The sequence below is a fragment of the Neolamprologus brichardi genome, chromosome 11 (assembly GCF_056152115.1).
Source record: "Neolamprologus brichardi isolate AB-2024 chromosome 11, ASM5615211v1, whole genome shotgun sequence".
NCBI lineage: Eukaryota > Metazoa > Chordata > Actinopteri > Cichliformes > Cichlidae > Neolamprologus > Neolamprologus brichardi.
Genome location: NC_142114.1, coordinates 16,625,714 through 16,649,498, shown reverse-complemented (window position 1 = coordinate 16,649,498; position 23,785 = coordinate 16,625,714). Strand labels below are relative to the sequence as shown.

General features: G+C 43.0%; 1 protein-coding gene across 1 annotated transcript in view; it reads right to left on the bottom strand.

Moving 5' to 3' along the window:
• Positions 1 to 1,509: 1,509 nt before the first annotated feature.
• adamtsl4 (ADAMTS like 4) overlaps positions 1,510 to 23,785 on the bottom strand; it is a 38,083-nt gene continuing 15,807 nt past the window's right edge. Inside the window, exons 7-19 of the mRNA XM_087848227.1 lie at positions 19,103 to 19,205; positions 10,793 to 10,932; positions 10,130 to 10,334; positions 9,513 to 9,697; positions 7,382 to 7,547; positions 6,593 to 6,859; positions 6,317 to 6,446; positions 5,710 to 5,914; positions 5,285 to 5,458; positions 4,850 to 5,029; positions 4,541 to 4,720; positions 4,295 to 4,442; positions 1,510 to 4,212 (exon numbers count right to left, since the gene is read on the bottom strand). Of these exons, the coding sequence (XP_087704353.1) occupies positions 4,082 to 4,212; positions 4,295 to 4,442; positions 4,541 to 4,720; positions 4,850 to 5,029; positions 5,285 to 5,458; positions 5,710 to 5,914; positions 6,317 to 6,446; positions 6,593 to 6,859; positions 7,382 to 7,547; positions 9,513 to 9,697; positions 10,130 to 10,334; positions 10,793 to 10,932; positions 19,103 to 19,205 (2,214 nt within the window). The 3' untranslated portion in view covers positions 1,510 to 4,081. The remainder of the gene's footprint in view (positions 4,213 to 4,294; positions 4,443 to 4,540; positions 4,721 to 4,849; positions 5,030 to 5,284; positions 5,459 to 5,709; positions 5,915 to 6,316; positions 6,447 to 6,592; positions 6,860 to 7,381; positions 7,548 to 9,512; positions 9,698 to 10,129; positions 10,335 to 10,792; positions 10,933 to 19,102; positions 19,206 to 23,785) is intronic.

Here is a 23,785-nt window from a genome sequence, read left to right as displayed (position 1 = left end):
AAATTGAAATGGCTACTACAGAAGAACACAGTGGATGCTCTTGTCAGTGAAGAACAGGAAACTGAGGCTACAATTCACACGGAAAACTTGACAAGAGGAGACTAGGAAAGTGTTGCCTTCTCTGATCAGTCTTGGTTTCTGTTGTGACATTTGGATGGCAAGGTGAGAATTTGACATAAACAACATAAAAGCATGGATTCATCATGCCAGTTCAGACTACTGGTGGTGGTGTAATGGCATGGAGAATATTTTCATGGCACATTTTAGGTACTTTGGTACCAACTGAGCATCATTTAAATGCCACAGCCTGCCTGCTGTTGTGTCCGTCCCTTTATTACCACAATGTAGCCACCTTCTGACTTATGCTTCCAGCAAGATAACACGCCATGTCACAAAACTCAGATCATCTCCAACCGTTTTTTTGAACATGACAGTTAGTTTCACTAAAATTTCCTCCACAGTCACCAGTCTCAATCCAATAGATTATCTTTAAGATGAGGTCGAATGGGAGATTTACATTATGGATGTGCGGCCAACAAATCTGTAGCGCGTATGATGCGACCATGTAAATATGGACCAAATTGTTTCCACTGCCTGGTTGAATCTATGTATTGAAGAACTGAGGCAGTGCTGAAGCCAAAATGGGGTCTGAGCCCACTAATAAAATCCTCATTGACTGTATTTGACTGACTTGGCTATTATAGCGTCCATGGGAGGTAAAAGTATACATTTACATCACAGATTTCCATGTGAAATTATCAATTCTCCACCAAAAAGTTCTGAAATTATTGGAAGTTACTCGGGCTGACATTTCTAAAATTGCTGACACGGACTCAGGAAACTACACCGGCTTAAGCGATATTTAAGTTTAATGAAGGTCCTATAGCTTTTTAGCATCCACTCTCTTCTTTCCTGGTTTGATTTTGCCTTATTGATAGTCCTGCTCATTACACAAGCTCGTCCACTCCTAGATTTTCATCTCAGACAGCAGCTGACCTTGGCAGGGTTTCCTTAAAGACTGAGGATTGTGCACTACACTTCCTATCTGAAACATCACATTACACACGCACACACACACACTCAAGATTTTATAAAGAGTATAATAAATAAATATGTAAGTAATAATCTTTGTGTGTTTCCAGGATTTTTCTGCCTTGTAATACTAATTGTACTACAGCACATATATGATTAGAGTGTCATTTGTCTGCTGATCTATTTTTACTGTGTTATGTTGGTCAGATGTTTATTATTATTATCGTCATTACACAAGAATTAGAATTTAAGACACATCTAGGGTGAAAAGTGAAATAAAACACTCGTGTTCATTCAGTATTTTGACCACAGCATACATTTTTTAAAAACACCTCTTTATTTCTTTATCCATAGATGACTCACTGTGGAAGACAGCTAGGCCTAAGTTGTGTAAGAGACTCAACAGCGCCACTGTTTGGACAAAAGTGGCAAATTCACCCTTGTTCAGTGGACCAAAAAGAAACACACAAGCCTTGATTTCTCTGTAATTTCCGTTTTATTTAAAATGAAGCTTCGAGATAATAACTCCTCCACGCTGTTTCCTGTTTTTGCATCATAAAATTGTCTGTATACTGAAAATAACAATCTGATAATCTCTTGTGGTAACAAAAAAATTGCTACAGCTCCTCAAAACAGCAAATAAATTACATGTTCTTTAGATAATAGATAAATTACTATCCTTTTTACGTTTATATATAAAATCTAATTTCTACTACAAGGGGTAAGAAACAAGAATGACACATCCAAAGCCACATATGCAAAACTCACAACCTCACAACCACACACACACACACACACACTCACACACACACACACACACACACAAACACACACACACACACACTCCAGGCACATATACACATGTATCGCCCACGAACATCCGCAATTTAAGAGCAAAAACATTGATTCTTTCTTCAAATGCAACATAAAATAGTTATGTGACAGTTAGATGTGAATAAATGGATTCTATAACAACACTTCTGATAACTCTACTCAGTTATAAACATAAGCACCGACTATCTTCAGAGAAATTATAGACCTTAAAACATATCTCACAAATATACAGACTCCCCACCTTTGACTGGGTGTGAGTATATGTCAGGGTGGGAGGTGAAAAAGAAAATGGGAGCAAATTAAAAACAATCAAGGCCAGAGAAAGAGCATTAAACAGTACACACACACATATACAGAGGCTGCCACTTCAATATGCATTATTTATGTTTCAGGTCAAAGCAGGATCATTGCATATTGCATCCAATCATATCTAGAAGACTACATGTAAGAAAGCAACTTTTTCAGTCCCCTTAAGGTTTCCTATTATGACTTCACTTGATTTCACTAGACAGATTCAACATTCCCTCCCAAAAAGGTAATGACATAAAGACATTTCTAATAGCTTAATCATAAAGATTGCAAAATCAATCATTTAGTAATTATTAATGGTTAAAGGGCACCTTCTGTATTGTCTATTGAACATATATGATCACTGGCTTTTGTTCAGCAAGATTATGCAGAAACTATGAAGCTGACTTTATGATATTGTTAAGAAATTTTGGGGAGAAATTAGGTCACTTTATTTATAACTGTTAAAAATAAAGAAATCAGTTGACAGACGATGCACACTCTGAATGTCCTTCTGGTTTGTACTGAAAGGAAATGTCATGAAAAGTACAAAACCGGCAATGACTGACCAAAGAAAGCAGCAAATGCTAAAATGGATGCTAATATTATACATAGCTAACAAATAATTTAAAAAAAGATTAATTCAGTCAAAACCCTGAGGCTTCAGAATGGTCTAAACATTGATTTAAGGCAGTTTTTTTACTCTCTGCTCTGTATGAGGTCACTGGAAGGAGATATCCTTAATATGTTCATTGTAGGCACACAGCAGGTGAAGTCCCACCCACCTGCTGTTCATGCTTGTGTTTGCAAGCGGCAGCCAATCAGAAGACAGTTGGCTTAAAGGGAGGGTGGAACGAAACCAGTGGGCTGAAGCTGGTCCTTTAGGACTGTCAGCGTCCTACTGTCAACAGTACTCTTGCTTAAGTAATGTCCTGCTGTTTATATTTTAGTGGCAAGTAAAGGTTTACATGATATCTTGAGTATGCCAAATGCATAGTTGGGAAGTGAGACTAACAATGTGATATACGCTTGGTTCTTGGTCAAGAAGAAAATTCTACAGCAACAGCTGTCCTGTCAGTTTGTTCTTTGATATATATTTATAAAATTAAAAAAAAAACCAAAAAAAAAAACCCATTTGCAATTACAAATCTTTATAGCTAGGTTTGAATTTAAACAAAAATTTCTTTGTGGGCAACCTTTGTTGTGACTGTCCCATGTCAGCTGACCTTCTTGTTCGGGAAGAGTCTCATCTCTGTCTTCCCACCCTGTTATATTTGGTCACTAACTCTTATGCCCACCCCAATCCTTTGGTTCATCTGTCCAAATACTGAGAGGACACTTGAGGAAATATTTTTGGCAAAGAGAAAAAAATAGATAAAATATGTAAATAAAATCCTTCTAGTCTGGGAGGGTTTTTTTCCACTGTAGCTCAGTGGGGCACTTGATAACAGATCTATTCCAGTAGATCTTAGCACACATGGTAATCATTCGTTTAGCACGTAATTAGTGGTATGCATGTCTGCTTGAAGATCCCGTAGATTAGGAGGAATCTTTAAATTGTTAAATTTGCTGCTGAAACACAGCTGTGTCCTCCTTTCTTTACAAACTGTAAGTCACAGAAATGAGTCTCCGAGAGTGAAAATAAGGACAATGAAATTCAATTAAACTGTGTGTGGGAAATCAGCAAACTGTTAAAGCTAACACACATAGTATATTGAAGCAAACTCAGAGAAAGGTGCAGGTTTAAACGACTGGTACTGATAAGAGGAACTTTCACAGTGTTTTATGTTAAGATTTAGGACAAAAAAGCTAAATGTCATCCAAACGCCTTCACGTGTCTACTCTGGGCTGCTCATTTCTGGGGTGATTAGCCCTTTTGACCTAATCCTCCACTACTTGCGCACAGGGGATGTCTGCCATTGGCCGGTCAGTGTCTCTTGGCACGCTGAGCACTCTGAACACAGGAGGCACAGCAGACTTTCTTGTAGTAGGTGTAGACGCAGAGTCTGGCTTGCACCACCAACTCACACTGTTGACGTACGTCTCTGCAGTTTTCATCTGTGAGCAGAGAGAAGGACAGAGAGGTTGGCAGGGAGATAAAAACACACTTAATCACAGTTTTGTTGACACACGCACCGACCTGAGACTTGTGGGCTGCAGGGTATTGTGTTGCAGATTTGTTCCTGGACTGGTTTGGTGCTGGAGTCGCATTCATGGCTGTGCTTCTTCTCTGGTGTTAGACATCGAACCTCCCTCATCTGTAAGCCCTTTCCACAAGACTTTGAGCACTGAGAACAAAAACGCAGGCAGGCCAACAGTATAAATATAATTTCCACAAATCTCTGATTTTTAAAAAATTTCTCTTCGTTGTCCTTTTATCTCTCACCGCGCTCCACTCTGTGGTGAACCACTGTGCCTGACATGCTCCCATGTTGCACTGCTGGACTGATGCAGGCTTGTCCAGCTTAGCGCACTCAGCGTCTGGAACAACGGTAAAATCGTTCCCCATCTTCTGGACACAAATGATGTCTCGTCGCTGAGTTCCATCCCCGCATGGGACGTTACACTGGAAAAAAGACCCGAAATCAGTGACATACCCAACCCTAGTCAAGAATAAAGCAGCTGTAGGACACAAAACACAATATGAGACCCAAACTCACAACACAAAATAAGTCTTTAGACACCACTCTCCTACCTGTGTCCAGGGGCTGCTATACCACATAGCTACTGGCACACAGGGGCCTCCGTTACATGCCTTCATCTCTGCTGGTTTGTCCCCAACACAGTCTCCTCCTTCTCCACCCTCTCTGACTCCTCCTCTGGTGAGACACACCACTTCTCTCTTTTGCACCCCAGGGCCACAATGCGCTGAACACTGAGCACACAAAGTCAGGGAACATGTTGAGGACCGATGCTAAATGCATGTTTTATTCTTTTGTTGCTGTGAGTACATAAGTAAGTAAAATTCATTTATATAGCACCTTTTAAGATAAGAATCTATTACAAGGTGCTTTACAAGGATATTAAAACTACTGCCTGTCTAAATAGATGTGCTTTCAACTGTTTTTTCTTTAAAGCTGAAAAGGTTTTAAAAAGTTTTTGAAAGCTGAAATGCGTGTGCATTACTTACAGTCTTTAACCAGTCTGTAAAGTACCAGTTGGTCACACAGGGACCCATGTTGCACTCCTCACTTCCCTGTGGACGGGCCCTGGAGCTGCACTCCTTCTCGTTCACCACGTCACCTTGATCGCTGACACAGCGCACGCTCCTTGTTCTCTTCCCTACTCCGCAGTCCACCGAGCACTGAGGCAGAAACAGGACAAACATGAGAATATGCAGACAAACCACGAAACGAATCTTCTTTTTCTTCCCAATTATAACTTTTTATAGCTTTTTTTTGTAGTATTAATTATAGCTTTTTGAAATGAATGATAGTGTCTTGTTGAGACACTATACTATACAAGTGTCCCGCTTGCTGACAATGTGAGAGAGTCTGTTATTTCCAGACAAGAACAGAGGCTGTTGCTAGCTGCATACATGTGTCGTGGACCCACCTGGCTCCAGTTAGAGCTGACCTCCCAGTGGGAGCAGAGGCGGAGCTGGCAGGGCTGTGTCAGCACTGGCTGGGTGAGGTCGGCGCAGCGCTGGGGGTGAACCATGGTGGAGCGATCGCCAAAGCTCTGCCTGCACTGAAGCTGCCTCTGCTGGACACCCGGGCCGCAGGATACACTGCACTCCGACCACGAACTAGCCTCCCAGCTGTGACAGAGGAGACAGGATCCACTTAAAAACATTTACAAGTCATTCAAGCAAAGAGACTTTTGTAAGCAGTTAGTTTCCATTCATAATTATGTTATACAGTTTGTGGAATTATCTTTAATTCTTCACAGTAATTCTTAAGCATGGCACAAAATACAGCCAACCCAAACAAATTAACTGCCATGTAGCTACTACTACTTCTACTACTTTTTGTATGCAAAAATATGCATAAAATGTCTCTATGTTCAAGTAAAATAAAAAATCTATGCTTTCAAGCCAAGATAAATGAATGTCATTTTAAAAACAAGCTGTTAAATAAGATTCAATGTATAAAAAATCCAATATAGAAATTAATTTTCTATATAACCTGTATATGATTAAATTAAACTATAGGTTGCTCACAATGGTGGGCAGGGGTGTGTGTTACAAGGCTCCTCCTCAGGAACAGGTTTGGCTGCAGAGTCACACTTGCTCTCTGAGACCTCCTCGTCTGTATCACGGCTCACACATACGATGAGTCTATACTGAGTACCTTAAGAGAGAGAAAGAGATGGACAGATTCTTGTACTTGCTTCCAACAACCAGAGGAGGGAGACACCACCTCATCCAAAATAATTAAGCAGATGAGAGAATTTTTGGGGTGTAACACGTATGAAGTCCCACAATCACAAGTCTTACCTTTGCCACAGGATGCGGAACACTCGGTGAGGCCACCTCTCTTCCACACAAATGGCGGCAGGGTGTCCAGTGGCAGGTCGGTGCGTGGGGGGATCCGAGCATTCCTATTGGGCGCAGATCCTCGTGGGCGTGACCGCTCAGGTGTCCACTGGTTCGAAGTTGGGAGCGAAAACACAGAGGAGGAGGACGAGGAGGAGGAAGGGTAAGAATGGACTGAATTGGGAGGAGGAGCAGGAATGGGGTCTTCAACTGAGACGGTGAGAGGACCTGTGAGAGAATGCCAACAAAGATGGACATTAAAGCTCAAACATAAAGGAGAACATGACTGGGAAACAAACAAGAGGAGTTATTAAGAGCGGGGAAAGTCGAAAAACATGTTGAAATGATGAAAATAAGAGGAAAACATTAATGATGTCATGACGAGGTCAGCATCTCATGACAGCCAACATATGGATCAGATAGCCTCCCATCTAGGTCATCTACGCACACAAATACACACAAATACACACAAACACACTCGTGAAATAATCCCTCCCATTTGGCCCACAACCACACCCATCATAAACCATAAAGACGTCAGTCATTCTCCCAGAATCTGCATTACAGTGATGTTTCCTTTAGTAACTTGGAAAGAATGAGTCTGGAGAGCTCCACATTGACACGGTTCAGCTATGTGCTGCACATGACTGCTGGGAAAGCTGCCATCTAGGCTACTGTACACAGCATAGAGAAAATATGGTTGTCAAACAGAAGAGAGGAGGTCAGAAAGCCGGGGTGTCATAGACTTACTGCGAAGGGGTGCCCTCGCTGGCTCTCGCTCCCTTGGTCTCTCCCTGGGTGCCTCTCTGGGCGTCTCCCGCTCTCTCTCCATTAGCCTCTCGGCCTCTCCCTCTTTTTTCTCAACCGGAATGTAATACTCATAGTCAATGCCTGGGTTGTCCTTGTGGAAGATTATCTAAAGAGCAAAACGGAGCCAAAGAAGAGGGTGAAAAAAAATGCCTGAAAATCGCATTATTGATTCCCACAGAGAAATGTTCTTGTTACAGGTCAGAGGTCAGAATGAACTGGCAGGAGCTTGATATCATGCTCAAGAACCCACCCCCTACATAATCCTACAGTCTTATATATGAGATATAATCTAGTCAAGGTCATTTAGACTTAATCAGCAGGGGGTCTCATTTCAAAAACATTTTGATCTGCTATATTTTGCAACTGATCCTGAGGGCCTTCAGTCACTGCTTTAGTTTGGCGGCGTCACATCTGCTTGCAGAGTGAAATTCATCTGGAAGTGCTAAGAGTCATAATATGCTTTTTTTTTTTTTAAAAAAAACAAACAAACTCTGACACCTAATTCCTAGAAGGATGATTTAGAGATTAACTGAAAAGTTCAGATTTAAATATATAGCTGCTGTATCACCATTAATACACCCACGTCATTTAACCTTTTGGTGTTTTATCTGTGTTAAACAAACAAGATCTAAATGTCTGAGTTTTAGGGGTGCGAGACATTTGATTTGGCTGCTTTTGAAAAGAGTCAGAGCTGTTTCCCCTAGCTTTCAGTCTTCGTGCTAGAGTATGCTCTGCTGTCTAGTTGCTGAGTTGGCTCTAGTTGGCTTTTCCTTAACCCCCTCATTCAAGAGCACAGGATTCATTTCCAAAATACTAAATTACCACCTGGTTCCTAAAGTCAAACAGCTGGCCTTGTGATGGAAAATCGAGTGCTGTCAGAGGCATTTCTGGGATTTTTGTGGCAGGAAATATGAAATTAAAAATGTAAGGTAAGTTTTCATGCTCATGTGCAGGGCCTTAATAAAGATGTGTTACATGGAAAAGGAGCTCTCTGTGACTGTAAAACATTTAATATTGAATAGCTACTTAACAAATGGTGAAACAAACATTTAGACCTATTACTTAGGTAAGTATTGCTTATTTAAATATAAGTATTATACAAAATTAAATGTATTGTATTATTGGATTACAATTACTGGATTATAATCAGCCATGCACTTACCTTAATTCTGTAAAAGCAGATGATTTAATGACTTTATTAATTCTGTGTAACGTTATCTATTATAATATAGCACAATATAGAAAACGTGGAGTGGTTTCAGTGCCACTCCATGCCCTCCCTTCGGACAGGTCCCTCAGTGCCTTACTGCCTAAGACACCACTGACTATTTTTCCTAATATTGGAAGGTGCATTTAAAACAGGGATACAACCTGTGACTTAAAAAACAGAGGACATTTGGGGCCTTTCTCCCCCTCTACTTGGAGTGCCCTTGTGAGTGAAGGGGAAAAAAAAGTTCCTGGAGTGAGGCATTTTAGTTTGTGGTCTGTGTGTTAACTCAAATCTACAGGGTGTGCCAAAAAGTTGATTTATTTATATATTTATTTTGCAACACTGGCAAGAATCTAGAGGGAGCACATATTCTTAATCCATCTAACAAGCATGCAATGAGCTACACGGCATCACAGTGCCGCTGCCATGGTGACAGCGTTTTAATCTTTTTATATCTTACTTTTTGTATCTCGCTAAACCTTAAAAATGCTGGTGATTCTTGGGGAGATCAAACCAGAGCTATTTTCTTTACCTCCTCTGATCCTGATGTTACTGGATGTGAAGCTACACATGACTCCTGATCTTTAATAAGATTTTAGCCCGAGGTTAGCGCTGTTATTATTAAGCCTTGGATAGTTTCAGGTGGCTCAGGATAAGCTTTAGTATATCCTTCTTTATCCTGCCATAATACTAAAATAATTCCGTCTCCTTGGAGGATCTTGACACAGAGCAGAAGAACACAGCTTCGGGCACAAAACCGTGACATGGAGATATATTAGAGAAATATTCTGTATGTATACATGTTTCTCTGAGTAAATCTTAATTTTGTATTGCTGGTCCATGTGTGCTTACAGAACTTACATATAGCTGTAGCTGTGTCTTTGTGGGTCCTGGTGCCCAGAGGGACTCGCCCTTTGCTTCCTCCCCCTCTGCCTGTGCTCTAGGCCTGGTGTAGGTGAAGGTAGTGCCCCCTGCTTGATACTCCCCTGGGGGGTCCACAGCCCAACGTCCATTCACCACGGAAGCTCCTGTTCCACTCCTCATGGCTGGAAAAAGGGAAGAGGGAGTGGGAATGTCAGAAGAACTGGGGTGAATTTTTCTTTTCTTATTAGGGCCTTGTTTAGTCTGGTGAATTCTTAGAAAATCCCCCCATATGCTCAAACACATTCCCAAAAAAGACAAACACAGACCCTGGAGTGCTGTGTGGTGAACAAACAGGAGGCTGACAAGAAACACACGCACACACAGAAATCTACACACTTGACTGATTCTTTATGAGCTCTAACAATGCTAGCTTAGAGTCTGTGAGGCCACAAAAATCTCAGGTCTCAGTCAAAACCAGCACACACACGATCACGGGCCAAATCTCATTCCCAAATCTGCACTATCCTCGCCAGTATTTCACTTTTACTGGAGCTGTAGGCCAGCATTATTCAAGAAACCCTAAACCGAATGTGTGCGTGTGCAACTCAGCTTACCCAGGTAGTTAGGGCTCGCCCGTCTCTCGGTGATGTTGATGAAGGTGGCTCCGGGTGGGATGTCCAGGATCTTGTGGTAACCAAGAGGAACCGTGGTATTGTGGAAGCTTCCCGTCACCCTTCGACACGATGTTTCCCGCCCACCACACACTCCACATTTGTCAATCACAGAGCCGGAGCCCAGCACCCCGTCACAGCCCTCCGTCTGACAGGAGAAGGAGTTGAAAAGATGTGAGTGATGGGTCGGACAATGAAGGAAATGTGGCTGGGAAACAATTGAGATGTTAGAGAAGGGGTGGGGATGGAGAAAAACGGGTCCAATCTTGTTGACATTTCGCATCCATTGCCAGTGTTTATTTCAACGTTGCTTATTTAAATTGGTAACTGATGCTCGCTAGATTCCTGCCAGGAGCAGAAGGGTGGAACGAGGGTAAAATCAGAGAGTGAGAGTGCAAATGAGAGAAAGAGGAAAAGATGCAAAGAAAAGAGGCCCCGAGAAGGGCCGTAAAAAGAGCCTGACTCTGAATGCCAGTTTAAATCAGCTTCCAGACGTGAGACTGAGACAGCCAGATTCTGGGCTTTGTCAACCTCTTCGAGACAGGAGACACTTGGACTCAGACACGTGAAACAAGAAATCTCGCACACACATTTGAAACCACTCACCAGACATTGTCCTTCCACACACACATCATTGGTGCTAACATTGAAGCAGGGGGTCCCGTCTCTGACACGCTCTGACTGACGGACGTAGAAACGATAGCCAGCGGGTCTGCAGGTCAGCTCGCACTGCTTGTCTGCCCCAACTGTAACACAGAAACACAGGGCAGCAGGGTCACTAGACAGCATGTATGTTTTTCTTAACTCTGTGTGTGTGTGTGTGTGCAGAGTTTTTTTCTCTCTCTGACAACCACGGAGATGAAACAGCTGGAAGGATGAATGTCTTTCCATGTGGTCAGGAAACTGAGGCCAGACCATGTAACCCCTGAGAGGGAGAGTGATCAGCTATTTCCCCGCTGTTCATTGCTGCACCTTCCCAGCGGATACATACGCAGAAAAGAGGTGTAATCTTAGGCTTGAAAAAGGCAAGATTTATGAGTGCGACCCAAAGGATGCACGCAGCAGGGCGAAGAGTGTGTGGAAACACAGAGTCGAAGAACTAAAGAAAGAGGGCACCGCTTCAAGGTAAAAGAGAAAATGAAAGTCATTCAGTGCAGAGAGGATAGGGAAGATAAATAGTGTGGAGAATACAGTAAACTACACAGGGCAGAGTGGTAAAAGGAAAATGTGAAGAAAATAAGGAGCTTTTTTTGAAGAAAAAGAACTAATATATTTGAGGGCATGGCATGAGCACAACATCAGCAGACCGTCTTCAGTCCTCCATTCGTGCCTAAACATGATGCTTTTTCAGACTGCAGGGTGTGTAAGTAACCTGTATTTTATGAAAGACTCAGAGTTACTGTAATTCAGCATGTAAAACACCAAGGAATAAAACAGTCTTGAAGCATAACAACTCCCTCCCACAACCAAACTCCAGACAAAGTAGTTGCTGGTTTCCTCAAATGTATGATGTAGCCTACAACTTCTCATCATAGTCCTAGGAGAAAGAGTATGGGTCTGTTTCCTAAAAGGTTAAGATCTTCATTTAAAATGAAGAGCAAGACACAGAGGAAGGGCTGGTGATTGGGTCCACTGTTTGGCAGTTTATTTAAGAAGAAGCTGTAGGGGTATGTGAATGTACAGGCCTGTGATCATGTTTGTTTGAAACAGGACTAATGACATGAGCTCACTCCATGAGAAGAAGAGGTAGGTGAAGAGAGGAGGGAGGGGCTGGGGGTTTAAGGGGAAAATTCTCGTCTTCTGAAACTGTAAAAACCATTAAATTCTGTACATATATGAATACCGTGCCACTTTGCCTGGAGCAGTCAAAACAGTATACAGATAAATAATTTTTATCAAAAGCCTGTGGTAATCTTATGATGCAACCAAATGTTGTTTGTGATAATACAGCAGTGCTGCGAAATGGTTACACTGTTGCAGAATGGAAAAATTTCCACTCCAAGTCATGACATCAGCAGAAAGTAAACCGAGCTTTCCATCACCTTCGAAGTCATGAGGTTCATAGGAGATAACGGAGAACAAAGGGTAAAGGTCAAATACCAACGCCCTGCTTTCACCTTGTGTGTCCAAGAGAGGATTCAAAAAGTGTCGTATGACACACATTCAAAGGAAATCCATATGCTTTCAGGGTCCTCAAATCTGCTCATTGCTCAGCCAGGTGTCACACAAGCAGGAAACTAAACTATCTTGTGCTGGGATCAAAGCAGCTGTGACACCGTACACCAGATCACTCAAAAGTGACTTACAAAAGCATTAAACTGAAAAAGAATGTGTGACAAATGTGTGATAACTGGGGTTGAGGAAACGGCCACGTGGCCCTCTTACCTCTACCATCATTTACTCAGTCCCGATGGCCCAGAGAGCAGCCATCTTTAAACTCAACCTTTAATGTCAGCTGCACACCTGTACAGTTTCATGACTGCATCTGGCACGACTGCAAGGCCGTCGAGTTCAGAAAGGACAAACACCTGCTGAAGTACTCAAAACCTTCGTGGTAGTTCCTGTTAAAGGAACCGAGGCTCCGGGATCACATTTTGCAATGATCACTGCACAGACTGAGAGAAACATGGGGTGAAAACCATATCATAGATGAGAAGTCGTTAAAAATGTTAATGAATAACCTCCACTTGGATAATAAGTGCAAGTTAAAGTAGACTGTTAAAATGTCATTTCAAGCTTGGGCTGACGTACAGATCGAGATCTGTGGTTTTTATGTTTCCACAAAGGGAACACATATTTCCAGCGTTAAGGAGTGAATTTCCTCTCGCTAAGTGGGTGGAAGTGGTGAGGAGGGCATTAAAGCAAAACAGTTGATCTAGACTTGATATTTAACAGTTTTATACAGACACAAATGTAAGGCAGGAGATTGCGCATAAGTTTGCTTATAAATACACTGTGATACTGTAGCAGCAGTCCTTCAACACAGGTAAACATGGAGTTTGAGGAATTTAAACAATTTTTCAAGGGACTAAAGATGAAGAGACTAAACAGCAACAGATTTAGCGATGAAGGGACTCAGCAGAGTTTCCAGAGAAACTATTAATTCTCAGTGAAAACAGACAAAATAAAACACTTTATCACGTACAAAAATATGTCATTGTGTCCCGAGATGAATCCCTGTTGGAAATCGAGAGAGGGGCAGGCCTAAGACTACATGATGTCCTCCATCATGTGCAGAGTTGGAGGAGATGCTTCAAGTGAGGAAAACTTATTGCAGACATATGTCGCATTGAGGACAATGTGATCTAGACTAGATAAATGTAAACTATCTAATGCCAATGGGAAAAAAAGCTTATTTATAACCGGCCATTAACAAATATTCAAACCAGCACATTTGAAAAATAGATGAATAGTATAATATAGTTCTTATATATTATATAAATAAGAAGTATACTACTGTATATTATATACTTTTCATTCCTGGAACTAATTTCTTAAGGCTAGCCTTTAATTGTCTTGCTGTAATTGTAATTTATTCTGATTTCAATATATCAGAAAAGTTTGCTGTTGACATAAGGTGGTAGAAAAAAACAAATCAAAATGATGATGTTTCATTTTTATTGATTAAAATAAATCATTTGACAGATTCTAATGGACACACAAACTTTTTGAATTTCTACTGTGCATTAATTTGTGCATCCAACTGTGCAAAACTGTATTTTTTTCAGCCTCGGTGTGGCCCCTTGTTTACCATCTGATGACTGCAGAGAGCAGTGTTGGGGAGTAACGGAATACATGTACCGCCGTTACGTATTTAAAATACAAAATATGAGTAACTGTATTCCGTTACAGTTACCGTTTAAAAAGGTGGTATTTAGAATACAGTTACTTTGTTGAAATAAATGGATTACACGGCGGTACTTCCCTGTTTCATATTGTGGCGGGTCAGGCCTGTTTGGGTTTTGTTTGACAGCTACGTTCTGTTGTTCCAGGCGGCAGCGTTACGGTTGCCATGGTTACAGGGTGACGCTCTCTCTCTGCGTGTTTCCTGGGTGAGAGAGGCCTTTTTGTTGTTGTTGTGCTAAGCTAATAGGCAGAATGCTACAGGTATAGCTCTAAAGAATGTAGCATCATAGGCAGTGTAGTCCGTGCTGCAGGGAGAATGGACTGCCATACACGTTATGTGTCTGTGAGCGAGGGAGGGAGAAAAAGGAAAAGTACGAGCTGTCATCCAGCAAAAAACGGGAGCTGGAAGCATGTAAATATAATAATAACCACTGCAGCCAAGAAGAGTGCTTGACGAGCCCAGTTGTAAGTAAGCTATTAAGACTCGACTGTACACCGTGTTCGTGTTTTCCTCCAAAAACAATAAGTTCCGTTGGAGCAGCCTTTCAACGCCTCTCTCTGTCTCTCGCTAGCAAAGTTGACCCAGACAACAAAGTAAAGCTGGTTTTCGGCTATGAGCCCGAAACAGAACCCACCGTATTAGCCAGAGGTCCCTTTACTACGGTTCGGAGCCGCGGACCGTCAGCAACAGTAATAAATCACAGCAATAGTACATTCATGTAGTTGTAAACAGCATGATAATATATTAAGTAATCCAAAGTATTCAGAATACGTTACTCTCATTGAGTAACGTAACGGAATACGTTACAGAATACATTTTGGGGCATGTATTCTGTATTCTGTAATGGAATACATTTTAAAAGTAACCTTCCCAACACTGGCAGAGAGATATGAGAAGATATATGGTACATATTTAGAAAGAATGAGAGAGAGAGAAAGAGATGGAAAAAGAGAGTCAGCGTTCCCACCCTCTCTCCCTCCACCCTCATTCTCTCCATCTGTCTGTCATAGTTATCTTTGAGAGATTAGACTGGAGACAGTGACAGAAAAAAGAGGGGGAGCTAAAAGCGGGATACATGTCGCCACACATGCTCTCTCTGCCTTCCTCATCACCTCCCTCGTTCTCCGTCTCCTTAAGCCACGCTCGAGCGCGTCTCAGCTCCAAACTGTCTTCTTTAAATTTAGCCTTTATCTTCCATTTGTTTCTTCCTACTCGTCTTTGCCTCTCTGTTTTCTCTGCTCTCTCATTCTCTTCCACTGTCGCTCTAACTCTCGCTCCCTGTCTGAGCTTAGTGTTCAGACAGTGGAATATATGGTGCCTAAATATACTTCCCCGCTATCGCTTCATCTAAACAAACTCCAACGGGGAGAGAGAAAGAGAGAGGCAGTGGGACAGGAAGAGAGGAGGCTGGGTGTGCACAGAGGGGATGAGGCCTGAAAAAAGGAAATATTCAAGTAAAACAACACCTGCACGTGCAGCGCTTACAAATCTATAGAATCGCTGCTAACCAGATCCGAGCGTGTAGCAGGAAATTAGTCAGGGCCCATCGCTTGCGTGGCTTATAACCACGGTGGCAGCTTTACTGTTTAAACGTACACTTCTAAACCTGAGGCCGCGCCACTCCGAAGAACAAACATAACAGAGCTCGTCACCTTGGAGGCGAAAACGTTCACAAGCTGACTGCACCGCGTAACATAAATACTGACTGGAAATGTATGCAGTGCTACAGAACTTTAAACAGATGAGAGCAGCTGGATAAAAATGACATGCAGCAGTCAGTGTTCAAACACACTCAAGCACTCCATCGCAGCCTCCAGCGTGTTGATAGGAAGCCAGATATGAAAATCTGGGTTGTGGCCAATGGGACCGGACTGAAGTAAACAATGTGATAGAGTTTACTCAGCGGAGTGGGAAAGGATCATCTCCTGCTGATCGAGTGTGACGTCACCTGGCTACAGCATCTGCCCCCCACAGCACAGCAGCATAGTGCAGCCAAAGCGTGGACTTTGGTGAGTGTTTTTGACTATTTTCCCATAAACTCCCCCCTACCAGAGGTTGCCCTTTTGCCCCCCCCCCCCCCCCCCCCCCCCTTATCCAGCCCTCTCCTCTTCTCAGCAGACCTCAAGGACACATCAGTTTAAAACAACCCAAAGTGAAGCAGAGGGCAAGGACGCACAGCAGCTCAATTCAGGATGCAGCGATATCTCTCTCTCCCCCCCCAATCCCGTTTCACAAACGCACAGAAACATGGTAGTGGGTAAAAGGAAACCTCCCGCGTGTTTATGCAGACAGTTTGACTCCAGCTGATACCCCGCCGATGACTTCTGGTGCAAACACACAGAATTAATCTTGTAGATCCGCCTCAAACTTCCCAAAGTCTGACTGAAATCTTAAACAGCCTTCATGGCTGACATGTTGTATTCCCCTGGGAAACACAAGGCATTCAGCTGAAACACACCGGCCTCTGACCTTTCACTCAGGTAATGGGAAAAAACGATATCCATCTATGGGCTTATTTTTTCTGGCTGCAAGTACAAGTAAGTATGCAAGTATGAGTGTTACAAATAACAGACAAAAACTCATAATTATCTTTTTAAAATATGCTCACACAGTATGCTTTACTGTGTTACTTTTTCATTTCACACCGATTTAGGGTTTTTCCAACACTGCAATAGGTTCACTGATAGAGGATTTTTATCCATGCCCACCCGCTCCTGTCTGCGGGCCTTTCAAGAGGTTTATTGTTTCAAGAGAAAGTCAGAGCAAAAGCACTCAATTCATACTTTCTCAACAGAGTATACATTTATCAACATGCCAAATGATGGGATCTGCACACCTTCCATGCATCCCATTGGTAAATGTCATACCTGCCATGCTATTTAATTATTTTAGCCTGCCTACAGTTATGCTATATGGCCAAAAGCACTGGGCTGCTTACAAATTACACCTACAGGAGCTATTGAGGCATGGAAATCTATATAATTTCTGTGCTGATGTTAATGCCAGAGGAGGTTTGGAGCGCTGGAGTTACTGAGTCAGAACGCTGGTGACTTTTACACGCTATACGCCTCAGCACTTTATGTGGTTTGCCCCTCTGCTGTGGTTTCTAAATGCTTTCGCTCTTCAATAATACCACTTACAGCTAATTATGGAATATCTGGGAGGGAAGAAATTTCACAAACTGGCTTGTGGTGAGGGTGGCATCCTATTACAATATCACACTCGTATCAAGTGAGCTCTTAAGAAACAACCCGTTTGTTCACAGATGTTTGGTAAGGCAGCCTGCGTGGCTAGGTGCTTGATTTTATACAGTTGTGGCAATGGCAGTGAAAAAAGACAAGATTAAGGGCTGTCCATGTAGTGTACTTTAGAACCTGCAACCCACCTTGCAACCCACCTCCACCCCAGCTATGTTGTCAGTGATGCCTGCTTGATTTTGCACTGCAGTGTGTACGCACATGGGGAAAGCATGGCGAGGTCCCAGAACAGAGATGGATCTCCAAATTTAAATGACCCCAGCTTGAAAAGAAGTTTCTTTTGGCCATAGGGGTCCTTGCTCAATCAAAAGTACATGCAGCCTATTTTGATTCCACGACTGCTCCACAGTATTCAGCAGCTCCATAAACAGTCGGTTTATGGAGCTTTAACATTAAAAACAGCTTCCTGCTGCGACCAAAAACAAGACTGATAACAGCAAATTTAAACAGGATGGAAAATCAAGATAGTGGGCTGGAAGTTGATAAAACACTCAGTGGGAGAACTCTTTGAACTGCTTTCATCTGCTCCATTAAATAATCTATTAACTGGAGCTACTTTAACTTTTACTGTATTGATCGCGTGTCGTGCTCCGCTTTAATGAATAAACTCTACTGACTCCACGTTCTCAGCTGTGTGTGCTGTCTATATTTGGACTAGTGTGCTAACTGTGTATTTCTTTTTGACAAAATTTGCCAAACTAATGTACTTGTGTGCAGGCCGGGTGGTGTTGCTGATCTACTGTTACTGGGTCTGTGCTTCCCCCAGTGTCTGAGTGGGTCGAAGGAGTTCATCCAGCTCATCCAGTAATCACAAGTGCAAAGACAGACGGACACACAAACACGAATGAGCAAACGCTTTCTCCCCCCCCCCCCCCCCCCCCCCCCCCCCTGTTTCTGTTTTATCTGAGATCCATTAAGCTATTCATCTAGAGCACAAGCACTCTTGCCAATATGTTAATACCACAAATACACACAGGCTCAAGCACATATTTCTAATTCTAATGACAAATACTGTTGATATCATCCCACAGCTGTGTTTCTCTCTTCTCTTTCCCTCCTCGATTCCCTCAGCTCCATGCAAGCAATATTCACCCTTCCTATTCGCTCAAATTCCTCAAATATCCGCTGAGCCTTTTCTCTTTCTTTGCCTCCAGCATTGGAAAACAAAGACAAGCTCCACTGCTGCGAACCTTTGCACACTTAACCAAAGAGTAAACAAACACACGGAGCTGCACACTTCTGTGTGAAGAAACAAAGACACGCACGCACACGCACGCAAGCCACGTTGTCTCCGTTTGCTCCCAGCGGTCATGTGACAAAACACTCGCATCCCATCACCTCTCACCTCCCTCTCCCCGTCCTTCTTTCTCCTTCTTTATCTCACTCAGTAGGAATCCGTGTGCTTAGTCAGAGTTGGGAGGAGAAACTTGGCAGGAGAGGAGGGGAGAAAGGGAGATGTTGGACAAATGAGAAGAAAAACAGAAGAGGGAAAGTGTTCGGTGCAAAGAATCAAAGCAGATTGGGTTCCAGTCATTCTCTGTTTCTATTGACTCTCACCACCCTCGAAGCTGCATGCAGATGTTGGCCTGCTCAAACGACAGAGAGCGGGGATTGTGGTGGGCTGGGCAAGCAGCGCAGGTCATCCGGGACACACTCATACCAGAGAAATATTTAACTCACTCAAACACACATTCCCCCCCCAACCCCCGCCTCCCCCATCATACCATTTAATTCCCCCAATAAGCCTATTATAACATTGAAGCACTGTGCCGGTCACCACTAAACTACCGTGTGTGTTAGCTCAGTTCTCACCCTCAGTGAAAGGTTCCCAGTTGTACAGTCGATACATGAATTCTTGGGTGTTAAAGGCCGCACACTGCTCCGCCCTGGAGTCCAGCGCACCTCCTCGGCACACCTGCAGGACAGAAACACCAAAGCAGACGGAGAGAGAAATAGGTCAAACAATTAATGCCACAAACTGAACTGATGTGAAATAAAGCAGATTACACAGAGGGCCGTTTCTCTCCTAGTCCCTGGGGGAAGTAAGGGTGGAGTGAGGAAAAGTTGAGGACAAGCAGCTAATAAAGAAGGGACGAATTAACTTGACATCACAGAGGTAAGCACAAACACGCTATGCTGTTATGGAGAAAAACTCACACAAGCACTCCCCATGCTGCTTTGGCCAGTGTGCGAGAGTATAAGAACCATATGGAAATAATAGATTTTTTGGAAACGGCTGCTCACATAAATCCACCGTGGCTTTCGGTGCATGGCCACAGAATGTGAGTGACTGTGTGAGCACATGTACGAGTGTGTGTCTATGCTTGTGTGTAAGAACACATGTCCAGCTTGTGCTCTCTTAAGAAGGGTCCTTGTGGAGCCCTATAGTGGAAACAGTTTTTATCATACATGCACTTAAACTACAGCTGAGACATCAGGCAGACACAAGTCTGCTGGTTTACACTGCAGCGGCTATGACTCGCTGAGGTTTGCTGTAGTCCACACACAAGTGTTTTTAAGAAGAAAAACCATTAAATGCTGCGGTAAACAGGAAAAATATTTGGAGTCAAAAAGTAAATTCAAATATTTGTATTAGACTGTAGTTTCTTCTTCACTGTACCGCATTTATCATCTTTACTGCCTTACGAAAAGGGCCTCAGTCCATGGCTCACATTAGAAACCTGCCTGGTTATAAATGGTTATACAGTAAATGCTCAGCCTTAACTTGTCATAACTTTAAAATGCCACTTAATCATTGATTCAAGTTAATTAATAAGAAGTCAGTTAGCCTTACTTAGAATTAAGACTATAAATAGGAGGAAGTAGCCACAATAAGTGCAATTACTCATTTCCAAACATAAAGATTGACGTAGCTTCCAGGTTGTGTCTTATCGCTGCAGTCTTTTTAATGACCAGCAGGGGGCGACTCCACTGGCTGCAAAAAGATTTCCAGTTGTATGGAAGTCTAAGGGATAATATAACTCTTCATCTCACTCTTTGGCTTCAATAAATAGTTTCCTGATGATTTTAGGAATTAAGCCACTGGTTTAAAGTTGTGCTCGATATGACAAAAAGCTCATTTTTTAAATTATGATTCCCACTGGAGTTTGCTTTACTATCAATCCATCCGTTTTCTGCTGCTTATCCTGGTCTGGGTCTTGGAGGGAGCAACCTAAGCAGAGATGCCCAGACCTCCCTCTTGCTGCCAGCTCCTCCAGCTCATCCTGTGGGGGGAGCCAAAGGCATTCCCGAGCAGGCTGAGATAATCTCTCCAGTGTGCCCTGGGTCTACAATGGGGTTGCTTCCTGGTAGGACATACCTGAAACACCTCAATTAGGAAGTGTCCAGGAGGTATCCTAGTCAGATGACCAAACGACCTCAATTGGCTCCTTCAAATGGAGGAGTAGCTGCTCTCCTCTGAGCCTCTCCCCGAGCTCCTTACCTTATCTCTACAGGAGAGCCCACACACCCTTCGGAAGAAGCTCATTTCCACCATTTGTATCCACAATCTCATTCTGTAGGTCATTACTCACGTCTTGTGGCCATAGGTGAGGGTTGGAATGTAGATACTTAGACCCCTGCACTTGGGGCAACTCCCGGAGTTGCAACTGAAACCTTTTCCAGCTGAGAACCAGACTTGGAGGTGCTGGTTCTCATTCCTGCTCCTTCACACTTGGCTGGAAACTGAGAGCGTAGACTCGCCACGTAATCCAGCCAAAAGAACCTCATCATCCTCCAAAAGAGAGGTGATCCTTAGGCCACCAAACCAAAAAGCCCATGCCACTTGGCTGTGCCTTGAATCTCTGTCCATAAATGTTATGAACAGAATCAGCCTTTAAAGTGTGTTTGATAAGTTACTTGCCAGCAGGATCCATAATTTTAAGATGCCATGTAATGATTTCCTTTGAACACAGTCCTGTGATATTTTGTTTTAAAAAAAGAATCCTTATCACTCTGCATTTATCAATAGCCCTTCAGAAAAGTGCTGTAAAAATGTAAAAAACGACACCCTTTGCCTTTAAACGAGTGCCACTTGTCTTTGGTACACTTGCACAGCTTTTGAAGGTATTTGGTGAGTGTGTTAAAGTTGGAGAGCTCACAATCCCAGACTGACCGCATCGCGCTGAGACCAGGGCTCAGTGAGGGCCAGACCATCTGCTACAGAACTAATTTTTCTTGTTTTTGCTGAAGATAGCTCTGTGTTTGGCATCACTGTCCTGTTGGAGAATAAATCAATGACCACAGATACCATCAACATCTAAAAGACGTGCAGGGCAGTGCACTTAGTCAGTAATATCTCTCTGCTTTTACTCGTAGCAGAGCAGTCTTACACTGTTTTCATTTTTAGTTAAATAACAGGTTTTAAAACTCCCACCAGCTTCATCGGGTGTCACTTCTGTGGTAAACCACAATCACCCTGCCCGAGGAGTTTGCACACACACGCACATACACACGCACACGCACACACACACACACACACACACACACACGGAGCTCTCCGATTTCCTTGGAACTCTAATCTCTGTCAGCTCTGCAATCTTCTTGTCTTTCATTTCCTACTTTATTTGATTCGTTCCTCTTTTTCTTTCTTGTATTTTTTTTTCTGAACCTCTTGTCACGCACACAGCTGTCACAAACAGCTGGAAAGTTCCTAGCAGCTCGTCTGGGGGGAGCGAATACTAAGGTTCAGACTCACACACAGAGCAACATTTCCCACGTGAACCATCCTCTGCGACAAAGTGTAAAAGATTCTCATGGATAAACCATCAAAGCATGCACTCTGTGATGCTGAACCCCCCCCCCCCCCCCCCCCTTTCCCCTCTGTCAAAGTGTGAAACCAGCTCATGAAACTTTATGTGGTACGGCTTACCGCATGTCCTCGCTGCTCAAAAAACAGACTTAACCTGGCATAATTTATGGGTGATATGATACACATTTGGTTAAGGCCACTTATAAGGGAATGTGTCAAGCCACATCCACTGAATTTAGGACCGGATACGGGCTCCTTGAAGGTCAGCACACGTATGCGACCTTATGTTTTCAAGGGACTGTGCAAATCTGCACAGATTTGTGTGTGAAACACGGTTGGTTCTGGTTGTAAATATTTCTGCTGCACATAAACATGCAGAGCCCTGTTTTAAACTGGATATGCTCCATGTCGCAGGGCATGTGTGTTCGCCTGCAAACATTAAACGGACAACAGCCCCATAAACAAACACACATGTGCACAGGGTGTAGTGTGCAGACGTGGGATGCTACAGTACAGAAAAAAAGGGAAAAGGAATGTAAAAAGAAAGAATGTAAGATGGTAGGAGTGGATTCTAAAAAAAAGAAGTCTGTGTGTAAGGATGTCAGGAAAGACAATGGACCGAACGGAGAGGGGAGGAAAGCGGAGACGGTTTGAGGGGAAAAGCAGAAGAGAGAAGGCAACGTGCTCTCTGGTGTTTCATGGTTCTGGAGGATAATTTGTGTGTAATTGTAAGGAGTGGTATACTGTGAGCACAGGGCAAGGGGCGACTCTCCTCATAAGGGATGGAGAGGGGAAAAGGAGGTTATTAAATGGGCCAACAAGGCAAAAACACTTTCAAGATAAGGAATGATAGATGGAGAGATTCCCACACAGATTAGGTTAACCGGTGGGTTTGTGTAACACCTTGATTATCATCTGATTGCTTCTGTTTCTTTGCGTGTTTAATTTCCTTTGCAGATTACAGATCTCAGCAATTAACTTTAAGGCCAAAACCACTAATATGAGACTCAAATTCTACCAGAGTGGACTTTCCCACTCCCTCGCTGCCGAGTTTAATGAAATACTACCAAACATATCTGATAAAGTCAGAGCAGCTCAGAGATTGTGCTGTAAACACAAAAGAAACGAGGCAAGAGATTTCAAAAAATGTCTGCGACTGAGCGACAGACTAGCGTATAGCAGCAGGTGAGAGTAAAGTGAATGCAGCTGGAGAAAGAGGGACAGTTAGTGGTTTTTGTACGGTAGCTGTGAAGGTTATAGATGTGTTTTACTGCCCAGACTGGGGGGGAGATCTGTGCGCAGTATATATAAGAACATGTGGAGCAGACGGGGTGACGGCTTTGTTCTGCACACACTCACAAAAATGCCACACAAGCCAAAGCCCCGATTACACATCGCACTCGCATGTGAAACAAACACCCAGACTATACTAATGAGTTCTGCAGAGGAACAAAATATGGAACCTTTTGCTTTAAGCCAGCTAGCGATATTTTGTAAAAGAAATGCGATTACGAAAACCACAATTCATTTAGTTCAGAATGTTAAGATTACTTATACGCATTCTTAGGCCCCTTAGAGGAACGCAGCTTTAATTAACACGTCAACAACGAACCTGGAAGCTGAACACCGGCCAGAAGACATTAAATGCTGCAGGAGTCTTGGTCAATATTTTCTGAGCCACAGAAACACATCACACATTCACAACAGCCGAAGCCTTAACACAACACAGCTGAAACACACACTTA